This window comes from Euleptes europaea, chromosome 1, assembly GCF_029931775.1.
Source record: "Euleptes europaea isolate rEulEur1 chromosome 1, rEulEur1.hap1, whole genome shotgun sequence".
In the NCBI taxonomy this organism is placed as follows: domain Eukaryota; kingdom Metazoa; phylum Chordata; class Lepidosauria; order Squamata; family Sphaerodactylidae; genus Euleptes; species Euleptes europaea.
The window spans coordinates 106,752,692-106,769,684 of record NC_079312.1 but is presented as its reverse complement, the minus strand read 5'-3'; the positions used below and the strand labels follow the sequence as shown (position 1 = coordinate 106,769,684).

Genomic DNA, 16,993 nt, shown 5'->3' with positions numbered 1-16,993 from the left:
TCCAGACCCACCAGTGCCACCCCGACCCCAGCGCCACCCTAGGGGGGGAGGGGGAAGAGCCCCTGAACCCCCTACTTACCGGGAGAGGTGGGAGGAGGAGGCCCGCTGATCAGCTGGAGGCGGCAGGGGAGCCCTCCCAGCGCTCGAGCCGCTGGCGGCGGGGCCCTGCCTGTGCACAGGCAGGCCCCGCTGGCCGCTTCCAGGCCACCCAGAGGGTGCGCGGGCCGGCAGCGGGGGCGGCGGCGGGGCCCTGCCTGCGAGCAGGCAGGCCCCTCTGGCTGCTTCCAGGCCACACAGAAGGCATGCGGGCCAGCCGCGGCGGCGGCGGTAAGTTCCTCTTCCCTCCCTCCCCCCCTACCGTATTGACCCGCGTATAAGCCGAGTTTGGTTTTTTCAGCCCTTTTTTTGGGCTGAAAAACTTGGCTTATACGCGAGTATATACGGTATGTGTTTTCGTAAAGGATATCTAGTTTGCTGTAATTTTATTCCAGAGAAGAAAATTGTAAGTTACCTAACATTTAGCACAGACCAGATAAGAAATATGGCTCAGAACACAGTGAGATATATTTCCTGTTATTCCAGTCAGTGATTTCTCTGCCTGACAGTTACTAGCTCTGATTTGGATGTAAAGTTTAATGAAAGTTCAGTACGTACAGTGAAAGATTTACAATCAAGAAAAGAAATATACATCTGGAAAAAAATCACAAATAAATGAATTGGGGTGGAGGGAAACAAATGAAAAACAACTTGTGGTATGAAAAGAACAAACATCTGGCAGAAACATCAGCAACTTACACTGCAATGCTATGCGGAGTTACACCAGTCCATCAAAATCAGTGGGATTAGAGTCGAGGATTGAACTTTAAAGTCTTATTGTGCTGCCTTTAGTTCTAAAAAACAATAATTATGTGTTTAATATCCTCTGTTACAAACGTATGCAAAATGATAAAGGTGTTGTGGAATCTAAATCTATTCAGCTATCATTAATATGAAGAGTGCTTCTTAATGATATAATGGGAAACTCTACTTTCTTTGCACTGAATTTCAGTTTAGAGGGTAGTGAAAACCCAATTAGTAGACTGCACCCTTTCTGAAATACTGTCCCATACAAAGCAAAAGAAATTCATCTATATTTTAAGAAAGAAAGAAACTCATGAGCTTTTATTAAAGAAAAATGATGATAATTATGTAACATCATTTACTTGGATTACTTTCAAGAATTCTACTTCATTGTAAGTACTGGAATAGAATAGTGGTTTATCACTCGCAATTAATTTTGAGATAGCCGTGAAGTGTTTCAGCAGTAGAAGATTCTTTCAAGACCTTTGCTTCTATGCTGAGCGTTTATCTGATCCTAGGCTTAATCCAGCCCATCTATTGTACAATACATGTAATGAGGGCCTATTCAGTTGATCCTTTGATCCTTTGGCAGTTGTGGTTTTAAAGTCGGCTGGACTTTTAGTGCATTGCCATAAGTTGAAGGGATCACAAAAATACCCAAATTACATGTTGTATTCAGGACGGACTGATTTTGGGTTCTTGATCACAACCACCCAAACATTTCTTGAATGCCAAGAGCTGATGCGTTCAGCAAATGCTGTTAAGTCAACCATACGCTGGTGTGAAACATCAGGTGTCATGGTGCTTCCCTGCTACCACTCAGCTGGCCAGCAAGGGGAGAAATGGCTGGAAATAACGATGAAAGTCAGCAGTGTCCCAATGCACTGATACCATTGCCCCTGAAAATGATGTCACTATGTAGCCAGGAGTCACCGGGAATGCTCTGACATTTGGTCAAAAACCTTATGGTTTAACCATAGAGTTTTGCCCAAATGTCCGAGCATTTCTGGCATTCCCCGGTGACACACTGACATCATTTCTGGGTGCATGGGGAGTGGTGTCAGTGTGTCACTGGTGATGTCATTATGTAGCTGGCAATGGCCCCCGCTGCTGTAAGTCTCCCCGCTGGTTTCCAGGCCTCACCTAGCAACTCTAAGACCAGCATAAGCATTAATGCTCAATAACCAAGAAAGATGCACCATCATATCCTTGACTGTCTTCTTACACTATGTAGAAAATCCTTAAATTTCAGCATTAGTCACAACAGGTGGGTGGTGGAAAGTGTTGTCAAGTCGCACCTGATTTATGGCAACCCCATAGGGTTTTTAAGGCAAGAGACATTCAGAGGTGGTTTGCTAATTGCCTGCCTCTGCATAGTGACCCTGGACTTTTTTGGTGGTCTCCTATCCAAGTACTAACCAGGTCTGACCCTGCTTAGCTTCTGAGATATGATGAGATTGGGCTATTAAATGATTATGAGAAGATCATGCCATAGGGCATAGAATAGGCTAAATAATTGTTATATTCAGATAATAAATAGGGCAATTTTCTTTGGCAAACATTTTTAAGGGATTTTCAAGAAACACTGTAATTTTATGACCCATAGCAGCCCTTTTAAATATCGGAACACAAGCTGCTGCTACTCCATTTCATATTTGTTCCAAACTACATATTTTATATTTCCCATTAACTTAATCCATCAGGTAGATTTTCCCTCTTAAAATCTTCTAAATCTCAAAAGTGTCTAGAATGCAAAGAAAATACCCAGGCAAGAATAAAGCTGATGTGAGTTTTTCAATCTGAAACAAGAAGCTGTCAGTGAATGTACAGATGGGCTACCTGGGCTGGTCTCCAGTCTCCTCTGAAAGACAAGAAGACAGCTCTAGTGAACTATAAGACATCAGGCGTACATAGCAAATCTCAAAGCTGCTCTTACAGGTGATGGGAGTTGATTATTATGGAACATTATGCCAGTAAGCTGTGGCAAATAGGAGTGAGATGGCTCAGGTCCAAAATTTTAGAGACATTTGATGAGCAGAATCTAAGCCCATTACTAATATTTACACGGAAGGTTTGGTATTTGTGTTTTTTTATTTGAGGTCAAAAATTGCTAAGGAAATTACTAGTTTCACTTTACAAAATTATGATGCCCAGTGTTTATGGGTAAGTAAATAATAAGATGGTAAATAGCACATTTAGTTCCTAGTTTCCAGTTAGGACCCCTGGCAGTCTGAATAACATTTAATATGAATTTAATAAACTCAGATGTTGCAGTTAAGTTACACAGACCTTTCTAAACTATAGGTTGGATTATACAAATCTGTTCCACTCACGACAGAGCCTTCCTCTGGTGGAAGTGGCCTGTTCTGCTAGAGGAAGGCTCCTTGCACCAGAGGAAGGTAGTACCATCAGTAGAATGAATTCATAGGCCTATGGAAGCAGAATATAAATTATTCAAGGTAAGGATCTGTCTTCTGTTGATGCTGTTCTGAGAAATATTACATACACTAATTCTAACTGCTTAAAAGTTTTCAACAAGCACAAGACTACATGCTAAATGCTTCAATCTTTGATCTGTTGTTGTACCCTAGTTGAGTAGAACTTTTTTGATTTACATTGTACATGAAATGTATATCCACCCTCAACATTTTGCATGTCTGGATCTACCCCCAGTGTAGACACAAGATACGACAGACACATTCAGCAGCCCAGATTGCCTTGGGAAGTTCTCTTCCATTTCTGGGAACCTTCAGGAGCATCTCCTTCCCCCACTACTTTCTTGTTGGGAAAGTAGGGTTTTATCTTCTGTCCTCCTGAAGGACATAGGTTAAGTATCCAGGGAAAGAAGCAGGGAAGAAGTGATCCACAAGCCCTACCACTATCACAAATGTCTAGATAGAGTCGTCAAAAGGGTCACACTTTAACCAGCATTGGATCAGTGTTGGCACATAACTTTATTATGTGCACACTGTCTTGACTTTTTTCTTTTAGTGCTTTTCTTTTATTTATATGACTCTTATTTGAAGTTACTACGGCAACCTGTCACCATCTGGCGTTTTAAAGTATGATAAGATTTTTTTGGTTGCTAGGTGCTGAAGTTTGCCATGTGTTTTTGTGGAGCCCTTTGGTATTCTTTCTTCCCATTGTATATCAAATACCTGAAGATTAGGATATATAAATCCGGCCATTCAATCTTATAGTTTACCAAGCCACATTCACTCTCTTGAGATGTATGAATTGCCACTTGCTTTATTATTTCATTTAAATCTCTGAAGTATGTTTTTTTTCTTTCGCTTACACTTCACAGTATCATTAGTAAGGTCAGCGAATTCTTTATTAGTATGCTGCAAATGTTTGCTCAAACGTCTTATCTTAATTTAGATGCTGTTGGGGGGTCTTTGAGGTCTTTGAATGGCCTTTTCTGCACAGGTGGTAAACATCGCTGCATGCCGTCAAATTTATCGAGTTTCTAAAAAAAATTCTGCAGGTTTTTCCCTCTTTGATTTTGAAACGTTTCCCCGTCATTTTTCTCCGTCCGAATACAGGCTTCTCAACTACTCAGTTTCATCTCCCCCCAATGCGTCCGCTTAGATTCTCCCCTCAAAAAACAAAGAGAAAATTGGACTGTGTTATCAAATGTGTGATAGTTCGCTGATGATATCAGCACGTGCTGCCCACTTTTAATGCGTTAGCGCAAAACAAAGCAGACTTGGAATGACAATGTGGATCAAGATTTTAGTGTTGTGGGGATTGTTGAGGATGTGTTGGTGTTCCTAAACATATGGTGGCTGGTGCTCTGGTTTTGAGTATCCATTTTGAGTTGGGGGTTTAATGCGACTACGCATGAGCACTAGAACACCTGCACAAAAAGAAAAAAGGGGGGATTGTCCTGCTCTGTCACCCACCACGTCACAGGTGATGTCCGATCCCCACCAGGAATTCTATGAGTTTTTTTGCAGTACCATGCAGAACAAATACAATTGAAATGACAAAGGGGGGAGGGAACCACCAAAACTACAAAGGGGGGGAGGAGGGGTGTGGAATGATTTCCCGGAAAGCATCCCTAAGCCACATGGTTTGACCACTGGGAAAATCTGTGGTAAGCTGCATATGTGGAAAAGGCCAATGTTTACTGAACAAGGATCTCATTTTCCTTTGACACCCAATTTAATCATGATATTGTTTGAATAGATATAAGTTCTGTAGTAACCACCTTGTCATTTTTTACTTCAGCTGGTAATATTTCATTAAAAACATAGCCCATTTGATTAATGGATATTGTTTTTCTTAGAGTTTATAGTCTGCATCAGAAGGCGCAACATTGCTGTTCATGCACTGATTAAATTTATGCACGTTATTGTGTATATTAGTAATAGCACAATGTCTTCCAAACAGACTCCTTCCTCTTCACATTCTATTAAGTACTCTCTCATCATTCAAGTGTTTGCTGTGATTACCCTTTATTTTTATACATGTTTGACCTAGTTTCAATCATGCATATCGGCGCAGCGATTCATTAGACACATTTTAACAAGGCTAAGCACAGCAGAAAAGACATGTCAAGATTCCACTTGAACAACTTTATCTCCGTTGCTGCTAGTTTTCTGCATACCGGTAGTTCTTTAGCGGCATAAAAACTCTCAGCCCTTAAGAAGTGCCTTAAGAAGTGCCTTGAAAAAAAGCAGCGCACCTTAACATTGGTTTATTGCTGTTTGCAGTAAGTGTCTTATGCTTCAGCCCAGGCTATAAGCAATAAAAAAGTTGGGGGGGACCAGAAATTGTGGGGGGAGGGGTAATGTAGTTTCCCATCCCTTGAGCAACCAATAATGCTATCTTGAGCTTACTGTTCTTGTACAATGTAGATTCATGTTCATCCCTTGGTTGGTGCCTGAATTGTGCTGTTCTGAAGTATGATTAAGATACTATCTTTTGGGGGTGGGGGGAATGGATTTTTGCTAACGTGGAAATGAGTCTGTCTGCCTTAACATCTGTGCTCATACAATTGCTAGATTGGCAGAGATTCGGGGTACATTTCAAAATGGTAGTATTAAGACTCTAACATAAGAAAACCAAGAGTATGCTGCTTAGAAAGTTCAGTTAATGTGCAGCTTCAGAATATTGCACAGCAAACGTGGTACTGTCTTGTGCCTTTCTTCAGCACTCATTGATCAGTGACTCAAATCGGCGAGCAGGACCATAATTTTAGCTTCCTGGCGGCAGAATGGGTTTCATGAACCAAAGCGTGTCATCTATTAGTTCACACTGTTCCCATTTGCGCTTGATAAGTCTATGCAGATATGTTGAGCTGCAATGCTGAGCACCGCTAGCTGGATTTTAAAAGTTGGCTTTAATGTGTAATTGACATTTGAAAAAAAATAATTTTGGATCAGTACAAAAGGAGCCTCTCGTTCCTTAAGGGATTGTGGAAAATCATTTGGGGGTGGAGAGAGCCAAGAATATTCTCTGTAAAATCTTTCAGATATTATTAAAGACATCAGGATTACAAGACATGTGGAATCTCCTCCCCCCCTTTATACCAGCAATGCTTTCAGAATTAAAATCAGGACATCTGGATCACAAAGCTAGTCTCCACAATACAATTACAGCTCCCAGTTTTGGACAAGCAATTTAGATTCTCACACTTACATATGTACTCTAGCACATTCCCCCCCCCCCCCAAAGTAAACTACTACAGAAAAAATAAACATTTCCTATTGGGAAGAGCATCAGTAAGAAAAACCAACACAAATCCTTACCTGAAAGATCTGGGATTACCTGCTGGAAATATTTCCTTTTAATCTCCCACAGATAGTCAAAGCTCTGAGTAGCACAAACGTTACTCCAAAAGCAGGGATAAGTAGTCGTTTATGTTGTAATTTTCACTGTTTATATGCCAGAAGTGTGCTGGGTCTGCTCACGTAGGAATAAATAAAAAAAAGAAGCAGCACCAACTGAACAGAAGCTACCATATGAAAGTGAGAAAGACCTCTAGTGGCAGCAACCTGAAGTTAAAGAGGCTTCTTTGCTTGCTTTAAGTGGCAAGAGAAAATGGTTGGGAACGTCAAACTGCAGATCGTTTACAGAGATGTGTGACCTTGCTGTATTTGTTCTAGCAAACAAATCACAGGGTGAAATCTAATTCTACAGACCAATTGTATATCTGAAATGAACTTCTGACCAGAAGACTGGGGAATCATTGGAAGGGCAAGTAAACTGATCTAATAAAGTGTAGCATCAAGCTGATGTGATTGATGGGTACCCCTTCCTTGATTTTTGTGTGCTGTTTCTCAGCAGAAAGTCAGAATCACCAGCAAGCTAATCATGCAAAACTATTATTGGAATTCTGATGCCAGTAAACTTTCCCTAGTTAACAATCCCAAGCATGAAGGAACTTCAAAGTTTCCTTCTTTGTCTTCTGGCAATTCTAAAACACATTATTTGGAAGCAAAAATCTTTGGTTTCAGTTAAGGTAACTTGTAAATTGTATGCCTAGGATTATATTTTAATGGAGGGTTTCATTTTTTAGCTTTTCCCCCCAACACACCTGGCTTGTTTTGACATATTGGGGATAGAACTTGAGAAGTGTAAAAGTTGTCAACAAAAGTTAATTCGGCAGATAATCTTTGGGCTTTGACAGCTATGGTTTTTCCCTCTGTGACCTCATATTTAAAAATGACTAACAAGGATACTATCTTCCTTCATGGTTTCCTACCTAGCAAGTCCTGATAAAATCTGGCTTCTGCTTTCAATTATTGTTGTGCTGCCCCAACATAGCCTCAGTGTAAGTGAATGGACTATTTTAATTTTAAAGGAATTTAAATTATGCAAATAGGAATTTTGTCCCTCCTGTAATTGAACTATTCTTGATGAATATTGTAGAATCTTTCAGAAGATCTCTAGGGAAATATTTTTCCCTTCCTATAATTGCACTGTGAAACTTTCCAAGAACTCGCAACTATTTCAAGAATTTTAAAATAACGTTAAAGTTGACTGTATTGGATGGCATGAATCTGTGTCTATAGCAAAACACTGTCACTTTTCAGCAAGATGAACGGTGCTGGGTTTTTAAAAAATAAATTGCAGTTAGTGCAGTATAATCAGAAGCACTTTTTTTCCTTTACTGCCGTCAGGCTCCTGCCACACGTTATTTTTGCATGTCTAACTTCTCAGCCATTCTCTGTGTAATTTGGCGCTGCTGAATATAAATGGGTTCTTCCATTTCCTCAAACCACTCAGCCTGGATGTACATGTCAATATTGTTAATTTCTCTCTCTTCCAGAGTCACTTTGTGGCCTGCATGACAGCAATCTTGAACCAAATGAGTGACCAACATTACTCCTCTTACATTGAAACTTTTCAGACAAGCTCAGAACTAGTGGTAAGTTGTCATGGAAATGGGGGCCAGCAGAGTTTTCCTCCAACACTTTGAAGTTCCCGTTCTCACCTGTTTCCTTCCAAAGATCCAAAAAGTTACAAACACCAGTAGTAGAAGAAAAGGGAAAATAAAAAACAAAACTGCCGTATTCAGACATCATGACATTTTCTGTGATTGGTACAAACCTGACTTCTTGTCCTCAATGGTTCATTTTCCTCTTATATGTGTAGTAGGGCTGAAGCCTTCCTGGTTTCAGAAGCCTTCAGTCTAACTCCAGTTTGTTATTACATTTGAATTTGGATGCCTGGACAAATTGGAATTTGTTTCTTCCCCTCCGGTTCAGATTCCATCTGGTGGCAGATGGGGAAACTCAAGGAAATTAACCATAAACACACTAGCAAATAAGATACTTAAGAATAGAGGGCTGCCTTTAGAAACATGGTGCTATTTGAGTTAAGTTGACCAATATAGTCTATCTTCATTGTGTACTTATGAAACAAATGCTGCCAAAAATGACAAACGCGGCTTGATATGCTACAATAATATATAGACATTTGACAAGGGGATAAAAAGCTCCTGTAATGTTCCACGATAAAAACCACACACCTTTTTCTTAGAACATAACATTGGAGAGGGAGGAGTGCCTCATATAGATTTCTTTCTTTGTTTATCAAGCCATTTTTAGAGTTCCTGCTGGATTTTGCTATATCTTAGTCTTTGAAAAACCGGAATGCGTTGATAACTAGTCTATTATGTCATCCTGAATGGTGGAAAATGAATGCTTTTCATAAAGGCATTACCATCAGGGTGCAGGAAATTTACGGGAGACCTGCAAACATGGGGCTTCCACATGGGTGCCTGAAAACATGTAACTTCCCTGGCAGCAGCAGCAGGTGGCATGGGAATGGGTAGAAATGGTATCCACATGCCCCGTCTCTGTACTGCTCACTGCTGCCACCTTGTTCCCCTTTCTCTCTGTCTCATATGTCTAAAAATACAGATGTGGCAGAATATAGCCCACTTGTGGCCCAGAAGCCTCCCCTTTACAGCAGAGTCATGCCATAAATAGGGTTGCCAAGTCCCTCTTCTCCATTGGTGGGAGGTTTTTGGGGTGGATCCTGAGGAGGGTGGGGTTTGGGAAGGGGAGGGACTTCAATGCCTTAATTTGCTAACGTTATTTAAATATTTAAATTATTTATTTAAATTTGAGTCAGAAAAAATTTCTGATTCAAATTTTCCTGGAAATCCACATCACGACTATATTTACATTTATGTTAGTTAACTTTAGGTTAATTAAGGGAAATTCATTTTAATTGTGACATCAATTTTATTGATTTGTATTCACACCCGCAACTTCTATACAAAAATGCACTTCTGGGGGCAGAATATCAGTACTGATTCTTTTACTTTTGTTTTATTACCGCAAGTCATTGCTGCATTTTAATGGCTAGACAGGGACATCGTGTCCCAGTGTCTTTGGGCCATACAGCGTTTTTGAGGGCTACATTTAGTTTGAGCGTGTGGGTGCTTCCAGCAAGTTATTGCATGATATCAAGTTATTTGGGGTGGTTAATATATATATATATATATATATATATATATATATATATATATATATATATATATATATATATATATATATATATATATATATATATATATATGTATGTATATATATATATATATATATATATATATATATATATATATATATATATATATGTATATATATATGTATATATATATGTATGTATGTATGTATATCCAGTGTGAGGGTGATGTTTTCTTTTAAATACAAAGAATACCAATATACCATGATATTGTTGTCTTTTAGGACTTTTTGATGGAAACATTCATAATGTTTAAAGACCTTATTGGAAAAAATGTCTACCCCTTGGACTGGATGGCCATGAGCATTGTGCAGAACAGGTAATTAGAACCCTCCAGGCCAAACACAGACAGATAGTCATAGCTGCTGGCTAACCAAAGTCCTGATAAATTTGGGACTGCAAAGTGAGGCTGTGAAGTGTTAGGCATGCAACAGGCCACAATACTTGACTTGTGAGCTGCATTCAGTTTGTTTTGTGCCAGCTGAGCAGACCTAGCCCAGAGCACAAAAGCCAGCATGGTGTAGTGGTTTAAGAGCAGTGGTTTGGAGAGGTGGACTTTAATCTGGAGAACTGGGTTGATTCCTCACACGAGCGGCAGACGCTAATCTGGTGAACCGGGTTGGTTTCCCCACTCCTACACATGAAACCAGATGTGTGACCTTGTGATAGGAACAGCTCTTTTAGTGATCTCTCAGCCCCACCTACCTCACAGGGTGTCTGTTGTGGGGAGGGGAAAGGAAGGTGATTGTAAGCCTGTTTGATTCTTCCTTAAGTGATAGAGAAAGGCGACATATAAAAACCAACTCTTCTTCTTCTTCTTCTATCCTGATTTTTTTAAAGCTTATATTTGTATTTCTTTTCCACTTTGGAGCTATAATTCCTTAATTATCCAGTACCACAAAGGTGAAATGAAATAAACATATTACATTGGGACAGTTACACTTGATAGCATGAACTTTTATCATTTTAACTGCTGCATGTTTTTATATGTTTGTACTTCTGGTTATCCCTCAATTCATGTGTTCTTATCTATGCTCTGCTATAGCATTGTTCATTTATTTCAATTTTAAATGAATTTAAGTCATCTTTAATATCAGGATTTGTTCTTGGTGGTTTCTGAATGTTGGTGAAGCTGCTGATGTTCTTCCACCTTCTTTTCTGCCTTTATCCATTTCAAGCTGGGAAAAGGTGAGGCACATACTCAGATGAATCTAGTTTGTACTTGGTCTGGTTTGCAGATCTGCCTTTTGGCCCTTTATTTTGCATTCATATATTTCTGGTCTCACTTGTATGTGCAGTTAAAGGTTTTTATTTTTAAAAAAAACCCATGATGATAACGTTGGATATATAAATAAAGCAAAGAAGGATTAGATGACACAGGGAGAAGGCACTGCTAGCGGTGTGATCCAAAGATATGTATAATACCAGGGCATCCAGTCTATTTCTTGGCATTCTGCTAAAAAATAATCCGTTGTGGAATCCAAAGTACATATTTGTTGCTGTTTATAACCAAGTAATTTTATTCTTCAATCATAAAGAATTCTTTCTGTATGATATCTCATCTCCTGAATATCAGTACCTAACAATTGTAGAGCTGGGACCATGACAAAAGTGGATTCAGTTTGGTAGATTCTTATTTTAATACTCTGAATCATCTCCGGTACTGTAGTGAACATAGGTGCAAAATAAATGCCCACAAAACACCCACACTATATAATGTGCAAACTATATAATGTACACATTCTTATGATGTGGTGGTTTATTCATCCATCTTTTTGAGTTCTCTCTCTGTCATTGCAGAAACTCTAATAAACAAACAGTTGACCAGTTAGAGAATTAAAACAGCAATGACTGGATAAAAGCAGACAAAATACATAGAAGAATATTGGTAGCTCAGGCTCAATCTTGGTATTATATAGAACAATGAATTAGGAACCAATTTTCATCAGTTTGATCATCAGCTGCAGTTTCTGAATTAACATCCACCACCCAGTAACTGATCCTCATCCACCATCAATCAGATTGAGTCAATCTGCAGGCTAAATCATCCTCAGATGCATATCTCTGGGTGAAGATGAGCATTCTTCCTTATTTCTTAGTGATCACTATCTTAATTTCCAAAACCAATTTCAAGTTGCTGAAGTGGGCTACTCTGGGTCCCTATAACAAATCCTAAACCCAACAGAGAAAACATCTCAAAGATTCTGTCCTTTGCCCAGTAAAGTGAAGTAACTGAGCTCTGAGGAGTCCTCACCTTTGGGATTTGGTCCAACGAAGATGCAGCAGATAAAAATCAACTCGGAAATCAAATACTTTGTTCTGAAAGGGTTGATGAAAAAATTGAGTGCAGGAGAAATCAGTTCCTTTTGCTTTAATGGTTTATCAGAACAGTAAAATGGAGTTGAATTCAAAATAAAAATATAAGCAATACATTGTTTTTTACAATATATTGTTTTTTGACCAATATAAACAATACATTTCTATGGCAATCCTCATCATTGTCCACCAGCACCAGAAAGGCCAGTGGAAGAAAAATGGGAAGCAAATGGGAGGGGGTGCACTGGCTTTGTACCAGCATGCAAGTATTCCAGAAAAAACGAAGTGACATCAATTATGACATTGTGGGCATTCTAGGATTTGCCAAGAACTCTATGGTTCAACAAATCTCTATGGTTTGCAAATCCTAGAGTGTCCCCGACAGTTTTATCCTTTCATTTCTTTCTCTCCTCCTTCCCATCTTCAGTTTCCACTCTTAGAAAAATATCACTAGATTTGCTTTTAGAATTTTGTTCCTGTAAGGAGATGCTTGAACAATGGGGCTAGTGGAGTGCCTTCATCTCTTGCCAGGGCTCCTCTTGCCTTCAAAACTGAAAAGGTAGATGTGATAACAGTTATCAGCTGTCAATCCTTCCTCTCCTTCCATGCTTCTGGTAGAATGTCTTTTTTTTAATCAACTCAGGAATATTAATGTACTTATCTGTACATTTGTTGCTGTAATTTTAAGGAAACATTTTTTTAGAAGTGCAAAACTGCTATTGGGATGAGGGTGGGTTCCTTACACGGAGGATCCAACCAGTGTTTTCTGTAGTTGGGACTTCTGCTTAAACAGTGCGCAGACCATTCTCCCCACCCCCCAAGAGCTTGACCCTATAGTGGAATGGTTTCATTTGAACCCAAGCAGCTTCACTGCGCTTCATATGTTAAGTGGGTCATCAGAATGATAGATCAAGTAAAGATGGCGAGATCGGCTTTGTTGAGGCACTTGCACTATGGCAGCTATGGCAGCATCCTTTATCACTCTCTGAAATTCCCTGGACCCCAATTCAGTGTTATGGATAAATTAGAACCCATTCTCCTATAACTGCTTATAGAAGAGTTACCTTGAACTGCCCCCTCCTCACCTTTCCAGCTTGATGTTTCAGGTTGAAGTTCAGCACTAGGGTTTCCACCCTTCCGAGCTCATCTCTTCAGTATGAAACGTGAATGCCATTTGCTGAGGGAAGGGTGAAATACTTGAGTACTTGCAGGAAATACTTGAGGACTTGCTCTAAAGTGAATTCTCACTTGCTCGCTACCGACATATGGCAATACTCAAAAGTAAGCGCCACATACCTTGTCATTTGAAAAAAGGTGGGCAATGATCCTTTGAATGTCTTAATAGCCTCCTGAACTGCCTCTCTCTCTCTGCCACTTCAATCACCAGCTCTGCTTCAGTTGCTGCCGCAATTTCACTTGTCTCATGCTACTTAGCTGGAAAGCAACTGCCAGTCTGGGATCTATCTTCCCTTTTTGAAGACGCTGCTTCCCGTTCCCCCACCCCCACTGGGCCAGCAGCTGTCTGTCACCGAAAACGCGGAAATCCTCGCTTGAATCTGTGATGGCGCCATTCATCTCTCCCCTCCCCACCACCACACAAGAGTTGTTCAAACAAGTCTCCAGTGCGATGCAAAGAAGCTGCCGTTATCATAATCAGGACTCCAAACAGGGCTATGTGAATCTTGGCTATGTTTCTGTTCACGAATCAATTCCCAGTTGGTTTTGTGTGAGAAATTCCAAAGTCAGGAATGATTACCCACTTGTTTCTCTCTACCCCGTCCCAGAAGACATTTTGGCTGTAACCAGCAGGCCTTTGTGTAAAAAATTCCCCCGCACTCTCTGATGCTTGTCCCCATTTGGAGTATTTGTCTGTACAGGTTATTAATCTAAATAACAGCTTTTTAATACTTTCACGACTTAACAGTCCTTTTCATCTCAGACTTCTCACATCTCAATTGCTCTACGCAGCTAGAACATGTCAGCTTCTACATTATTAACGAATGCAGTATTGTTTAATTCTACAAAGCAATGACAACACATCGATCCGGGCTTGGGTTGTGCTCCTTTGGGATGGCTTCTTATTTACATTGCATCGGTTGCTGACACTAGCAATCTATGTGTCAGATTACTCTTTCTGTCTGCATTGCTGCCTTACTGACTCATAACTCTAGGTTACAATTTGATACAGGCAATCAAAATGACTCTTATTGCTAAAAAGTTTACCTTAAAACCCCCCGCTAAGTGATGGTAGAGGAAAAAGGAACTATTACAGACATGTCAATCTATTTTTATAATGTAGTAAGACCAGATGTTAAATATATTTGATACTGTTTATATCCTTTTGCTGCATATTACTCTTTGCCAATGAAAAGCAGTTTGATCTCTCTGTAATTATGAATTGTTGGCACTGCAAGAGAACTGTTTTGTAGCATCTCTTTTTAGGTCATTATTTGAAGATGTTTTACTGTCCTTTTGCATTTAAAAAAATTCAACACGGAAGCCCAATTTGAATTTGCCAAAAGACAAGAATAGTCCCACAATTTTTGATTTGCATGTGTATGGGCAGGAGCAAGATTATGGTTCAAGTGAATTCACTTTAGAGCAAGTACTCAACTTTTTACTCCAGGGCTAATTATCTAATACACATGGGCCCAAAAAAGTCAGCAGATATTTCTTTGGGTTTAAAGTTATAACAAGTATTTTTTTTTCCTCTGGCAGAGAGCTTTTCTTGTTTCTTTAATTAAGAGATTCCATTTATAAGCTATCTACAAACCTATATACCAAAACTTTAATGTAATTTGTAGCTGTGCCTGTTTGCACAAGCATAATAGCATCTCCATCTGTCCCCTGTGATTTTTTTGCATTCATTTTCTATGCTGCATGGTGAAATGTTGGGCAGTGGTAAGCAGTTTGTGTTACGAGTTTCCTGCAGTGCACACAAATCTAAAAACAAAATGCACTTTATTGGAGAAGGCATGGAGAGCAGTTTACGCTGACAAATGGATACCTCCAGCCATGCCTTTTGAGGGGGTGCGATGCAGGCATTAGGCACAATGAAGTCAGTATATCACTCCACCCCATCCCGTCAAAATGTGAAGACATACGTGGTGGAAGTAGCATGAACGCACTTGGTCTGACTTTAAACATATGCCTTTGGGACAAACCAATGAAATATTGAGAGACCTGTGATGGGATGCCCAGCTTGTTTTTGTTTTGTTTTGTAAATAACGTCAGATTAGGTCCATACCATATGTAATCAGTGAAGCTGAAACACAGCTCTCCAATACCATATTTTATAGTCACTATCCTCAGATATCGCCGAGGAAAGCCGCATAAATAAACTAATGAAGGAATTTCCATGTGTGAAGGAACAAATCTGCACGGGCATACTAAACAAGAACCTTCTGTTAACTACCAAAAATACACAAACCCAGCAACCTGGCATTGGTGCTTTCATTGTTTTGGGCATTAACACTATCAGAGTATTACATCTACGTACGTGCTCTACACCGGCTGTATTCCTCCCTGTCACAATTACCTTTTTGGTTCTCAGCTGTCCAGGCCTGAGGTTTGCTGAGAACCATATGGGTGTAGCTGGTTAAAAAAACCTTTCCTTCCCAACACCCTATTACTTAGGGTTGTTATTCTGGTAGTCAGCTGCCAGAAATAAGAGAACCTCCTCCCCCCGGCCCCCTTTATGCTTTCATTCTGGCTCCCTTGTATACTAGAAGTTGGGGGGCGGGGTCATAAGAGTGAGCCGAAGGTCTGGACGCTCGCTGGAATGTAACGGTCTCAAGGATGTAAAAAACAATCTAATGCGTAAATCGCAGAGAGGGAGTGATGTAATGATCATCAGATTTTAGATAAATAGCTAATGTATTGCTTGGTTCACTGGTATGGATATTTAGTTATATTAGCACCCCGGTTTTAGTTTATTTTCAAGAATTTGTAGTATGTGTATTTTAGAAATGTGTTTTATTTCCATTTTCTTTTATTGTTATATTCTCAATAAAAGAAAAGAAAAGAGTGAGCCAAAGGCTTTGGGGGCTTCTGTTCCCTCTGTTAGCCAAATTGCTCAGTATGAATATTGATGATGAGTTGGGGATATTAGCTTAATTAACTGGCAATCGGAATAACACATTACACCTACCCCTTTCTCTCTTTCCTCCTCCCTTCTCCATCAGCTCTCCTATGCAGAATGGGCAGAGTTTGATCAGCATAAGCAGGGCAGAGAGTGTTGTATTTACCAGTGCCTACAGTTATTTGTGAGATACCACTGACCTCCTGAGGAAACAATCAATTGACGGTGTGCCAGAGACCACCTACTATGGATGTGGAGGGTTTGTGTATAACAGCTGTCCCACTTACTAGAAATCACCATCAGTATTATTCTGGATAATTCTACAATGACCTTACCATCAAGTGCTGCCATTTTGTTCTCACACAATTACTGGGCAAAATTTGTACCTTCAGGTTAATAGCACCACCATGGTTACATGCATGTCCCCAGTGTATACCAAATATGTCCTTGCTGACTTAAAGTAGTGCTTTCTTAACCTACATCCCCCAAACCTCTCCTCCACAATGAAGTGTATGAGAAGAAACACCTTTGAAATATTCCACAAGGATTTGAATAACCGCCATCTCTTTATCAGTCTGAATGAGAATCAGCTCACAATACTGTTTTATTTTCTGGACTCTGTCCACTGTCCAGTTACATGATGGACAAATAAGCAATACTGGAAACAACCCCACTGTTACATGCATCTAAACCTTTCCAGCTGTGAGCATAACACGTGATCCTTTGTTGACTATCGTGATCCTTATTTGTTCCCGTTCTTTGGATGCGGAG

General features: G+C 39.9%; 1 protein-coding gene across 1 annotated transcript in view; it reads left to right on the top strand.

Annotated features, from left to right (window-relative positions):
* Nucleotides 1–16,993, top strand: part of DOCK2 (dedicator of cytokinesis 2) — a 367,227-nt gene that overhangs the window by 240,909 nt on the left and 109,325 nt on the right. Inside the window, exons 27-28 of the mRNA XM_056847921.1 lie at nt 8,120–8,218; nt 10,050–10,144. Coding sequence (XP_056703899.1) covers nt 8,120–8,218; nt 10,050–10,144 — 194 coding nt within the window. The remainder of the gene's footprint in view (nt 1–8,119; nt 8,219–10,049; nt 10,145–16,993) is intronic.